Source organism: Otolemur garnettii, unplaced genomic scaffold, assembly GCF_000181295.1.
Source record: "Otolemur garnettii isolate 467f Iridium unplaced genomic scaffold, OtoGar3 scaffold00099, whole genome shotgun sequence".
NCBI classification, from domain to species: Eukaryota; Metazoa; Chordata; class Mammalia; order Primates; family Galagidae; genus Otolemur; species Otolemur garnettii.
In genome coordinates, this window is record NW_003852494.1 from 270,862 (window position 1) to 275,391 (window position 4,530).

At 42.6% G+C, this 4,530-nt stretch overlaps 1 protein-coding gene across 2 annotated transcripts in view; it reads left to right on the forward strand.

Annotated features, from left to right (window-relative positions):
* The window catches only part of BRAP (BRCA1 associated protein), a 40,949-nt gene extending 36,634 nt beyond the window's left edge, over positions 1–4,315 (forward strand). Inside the window, exon 12 of one of the 2 annotated variants that reach the window (XM_003795986.2) lies at positions 1,934–4,315. In XM_003795986.2, the coding sequence (XP_003796034.1) occupies positions 1,934–2,297 (364 nt within the window). In that variant the 3' untranslated portion in view covers positions 2,298–4,315. The remainder of the gene's footprint in view (positions 1–1,933) is intronic. The other variant, XM_023516867.1, reaches the window with a different exon arrangement.
* The last annotated feature ends 215 nt before the right edge of the window (positions 4,316–4,530 follow it).

A 4,530-nucleotide genomic window follows, 5' to 3' on the forward strand; every position in this document is an offset into this window, starting at 1 on the left:
AAAAAAAAAAAAAAAAAAAAATCCAGGATAGGTGGATCATTTGAGGTTAGGAGTTCAAGGGCAGCCTTGGCAACATAGTGAGACCTGTCTCTGCAAAAGAATTAGCTGGGGATGGTGTCACGCATCTACAGTCCCAGCCACTTGGGAGACTGAGGCAAGAGGATTGCTTGAGCCTAGGAGTTTGAGGTTACAGTGAGGCATGGGTAATAGAGTGAGACCCTGACTAAAAAATAAAAGAAGGTAGCCGGGAGTTGTGGTGGGTGCCTGTAGTCCCAGCTACTTGAGAGGCTGAGGCAAGAGAATTCCTTAAGCCCAAGAGTTTGAGGTTGCTGTGAGCTATAATGCATGGCACTGTACTGAGGGTGACACAGTGAGACTCTGTGTTAAAAAATAAAAAAATAGGCTCAGTGCCTGTGGCTCAAGTGGCCAAGGCGCCAGCCACATAAACTTAAGGTGGCGAGTTCGAATCCAGTCCAGGCCTGCCAAACAACAATGACAGGCTGCAACCAAAAAATAGCTGGGCGTTGTGGCAGGCGCCTCTGGTCCCAGCTGCTTGGGAGGCTGAGGCAGGAGACTTGCTTGAGCCCAGGAGTTGGAGGTTGCTGTGAGCTGTGATGCCACAGTACTCTACCCAGGGGGGACAGCTTGAGGCTCTGTCTCAAAAAAAAAAATAAATAAAAATAATAAAATAATAATAAAAGAAAAATGTCATATTTCATGCCACATGGAGGCCATGTGGAATACTGCACTCACAATGTGTCTTCCATTGTCACCTGTAGAAAGCAGTTTCTTTGCCTTCAGAACCTACAGCTTCTCTGAGCAGTGATGGCTGAGAATTGGCAGTTAGGAAAGAGACTACATCTAACCTGAAGGGATATATGCTCTGGCCTTGGGTAAAAATTAAAGGCCAAAGGTGTTGAGTATGGAGCAAAAAAATTTAGCTGTGGGATACATTTCTAAAAGTAAAATAGCTGAGTCAAAGGCTGTGTAAAGTTTTTATTTTCATGGATATTGCCAAATTGACTTCCAAAGAGTTTATACTAGTTTATGCTTCTGTGCCAATATATAATAGAGTACCTTTCCCATGTCTGAAATGTTTGGCATTCTGATATATAAACATGGTACCTCAAGGCCGGCACAGTGGCTCACACCTATAATCTTTGCACTCTGGGAGTATGAGGCAAGTGGATTGCCTGAGCTCATGGGTTCGAGACCAGCCTGAGCAAGAGTGAGACCCCATCTCTACTAAAAATAGAAAAACTAGCTGGCCATTGTGGTGAGCACCTTATAGTCTCAGCTACTCAGGAGGCTGAGGCAAGTGGATGGCTTGAGCCCAAGAGTTTGAGGTTGCTGTGAGCTATAACACCACAGCACTCTACCCAGGGCGACAGAGAGACTGTGTCAAAAAAAAAAGGTACCTCAAATGGTGTTTTATTTTGCAATCCTTTACTTATGAGTAAGATTAAGCATCAAGAATAGGGCACTTTGAATTCTTAAACCCTCTGGTTAGACTAAGTACCTTTTTTCTTCTCTAGCAAATGTAGCGAGATCAGAACACTTGACACCCCAAGAATGTCACTTTTCCTCATAACTTATCATACCTGTCATCTGTAAGACACCTACTTAACAACTGATGGCAAAACAGAGAAGCGGTTGAAGTTTACCATGAGTCATTGAATAATTTCTGCTGGTGAAAAATTTACAGTGCTCAAAAAAAAAAATGTCTTAAAGGTATGCTTGTGTTAACTAAAGCAAAATTCTTGCTTTCTATAGCTGATTGCATAAGCAGCAAGCCAATCTCCCTCACCACTGGAGAAAGGGATCTGTCCTAAATGGATTCTGAGGTCATGGCTTCTCGTTCAATCCCAGAGCAGAAAGGGGACTGTGTCAGCAAGTGAAAAATGTGCTTTTGTCTTCCTTTGTTTTATAAAAGGTGTACGCAGCTAAACACGAAAGTGGCCAAACTCACCACAGAGCTGAAAGAGGAGCAGGAAATGAACAAGTGTTTGCGAGCCAACCAAGTCCTCCTGCAGAACAAGCTGAAGGAGGAGGAGAGGCTATTGAAGGAGACCTGTGACCAGAAAGATCTGCAGATCACCGAGATCCAGGAACAGCTGCGTGACGTCATGTTCTACCTGGAGACACAGCAAAAGATCAACCACCTGCCTGCCGAGACACGGCAGGAAATCCAGGAGGGACAGATCAACATCGCCATGGCCTCAGCCCCAAGCCCCCCCTCTTCAGGCAGCAGTGGGAAGCTGCCCTCAAGGAAGGGGCGCAGCAAGAGGGGCAAGTGACCTTCAGAGAACAGACTGTTGTCCCTGACACCACGAGGGTGTGCTGGGACTTTCAGCTAAATGTGAGGGTGGGCCCTAATAAGTACAAGTGAGGATCAAGCTGCAGTTGTTTGGCTCTTTCATTTGCTAGTGTGTGGTGTAGTGAATGTAGAGGGTGCTGCCTGGGAGAGCTGAGGGAAGGGGCAGTAAGGTGTAATAGTTCCCTAACCTCAGACATTCTAATGACAATCTTGCCTTCCTGCTTGGTAGATGCACCAACTCTGCTGTGCATTTTTCCGTTATATTTATGGAGTTGGTGTATTTGACATACAGTTCTGGGGTAGGCTTAAGATTATTTTTGTTATTGTTGTTACCTCAAAGTAAAGTTACCTAGCACTAAAGTACCAAACCTCCCTGAGGTCATAGCAGCTGCTTTAAGAGAGAGGTTCCCATTGGCAACTGAGGGATTGTGGAAATTCCTTAGTATTAGTCTCATATCATTGTCATCCCTCTCTTCCTCTGGGGAGTTGAAGAATTGTTTGAATGTTACATGAAAAGAGGCTGGGTTGTAAACCAGGCACTGGCTTGTCACCAGCAGTCATCTCTTCTTGCTGTGGGGCTAGCCAGGAAAAACAAGCTGGGGCATATTGAGTAGCCTTAGTGTAGGAAAAATGGTGGCAGTTCCACTGTTTATTTTTGGTGACTCCATACGTCATTATGAACCTCAACTAAGAAGGCTTCTTAATGGCTGCTCCAAGATTTAAATCTCCAAGTGGATTTCCTAGCATCTAGCAAAAATAAGTGGGGAGATTTATCATCCATGGGAAAATGTAGAGTGAGTTCTCTGACTGGCTAATTGCATATTTTGCTGGGTTCAGTATTTTCTAAATGTTTACAAAAGATTGGGCTGCGTGTTCAGGTTGCAGCTAGAGGGAGCTTGGGCAGATTTTCAATTATGCTTTCAAGATATAACCAAAGGCTGTTTCTAAATCCTAAATTTAGAATTTCAAAAGAGCCCCCTATAAAACAGTCTCATAATGCTTGTTGTGGGCCAACAGAGGGTCTGTGTACTTTTCTGTAGAACCATAAACATCAAATAATTCATAACATGCAGTAATTGAACAAACTTAAAGTAAGACCCATGTTGGAATTTAGCTTCTAGATGAGTTAGATGGATAGACTGATAAGATATACTGGTAAGTGGTGAGTTTTATTTCTTGCTTTATAATTAGCCAAAGGTTTCAAATTATCACATTTTGGAATTATTTTTTAGCCTGTAGTTAGGCCTCATCCTGTTTGCCCTAAATGTCTTACATGTTAACTTATGTTAACATATCAAATGCATCACCATCTATTTTTGTGGGATATGCTTGAGCATTTTCCAAAACACCTTACCTATAACTTTGTAAAATGAATGTACTCAAACATTCTTAATTTTTACTTAGGGCAGACCAACTCTCTTAAGTTCTCCTTGGACTTACATATACAGATATCTTAAAGCAAGAGTGGGAATGTAAAGCATAACCTAATTCTCTTTCCTATAGAGATTCTATTTTATTTAAAATCTATTTTTACACTAGTTAGAATCCTGCTGTTTTGGCCAAGTATTTGTCTTGCATGTCTGACCTTGCAGAAGCTGGGATGGATCACAGCATACTAATGAAGAGAATTAGAAGTAGTTTACAAGGCTGGCTCCTCCTCATTTCTCTGTGATGGTCTCTACCACAGAGCCATGCCACCAGCTGGGAGAACAGAGAATTTTCAGCACAGGTGGATAAATGCTCTGAAAGGCTTTGCCCAGAGGAATGAGCAAAGAAGCAAATATTTCCCAACTACTTGAGGGTAAAAAAATGTGTTCCAGGAAAAAAAAGTCTTATCGAGATATATAAAGAAAATGTTTTTTTAAAAAAAAAGTCAATTCACAAAATTACATAAGATAGAAGCTGTTAGTGTTTTCTTCAGGATGGAAATGAACCACTTAATAGAACACACTACCTTGAACAATGAAATTGCATTAAAATAGCCAAACTTTGAAATTATTCTGCCCCGTGTGAAATTTGTGTCTCTCATTGACATTTGCTTAGGCACACGTATCTAATAACATATGAAAGTGTCGGCTCGGCGCCTATAGCTCAACCGGCTAAGGCGCCAGCCACGTACACCTAAGGTGGCGGGTTCGGATCCCCAGCCCGGACCCGCCAAACAACAATGACGGCTGCAACCAAAAAATAGCCGGGCGTTGTGGCGGGCGCCT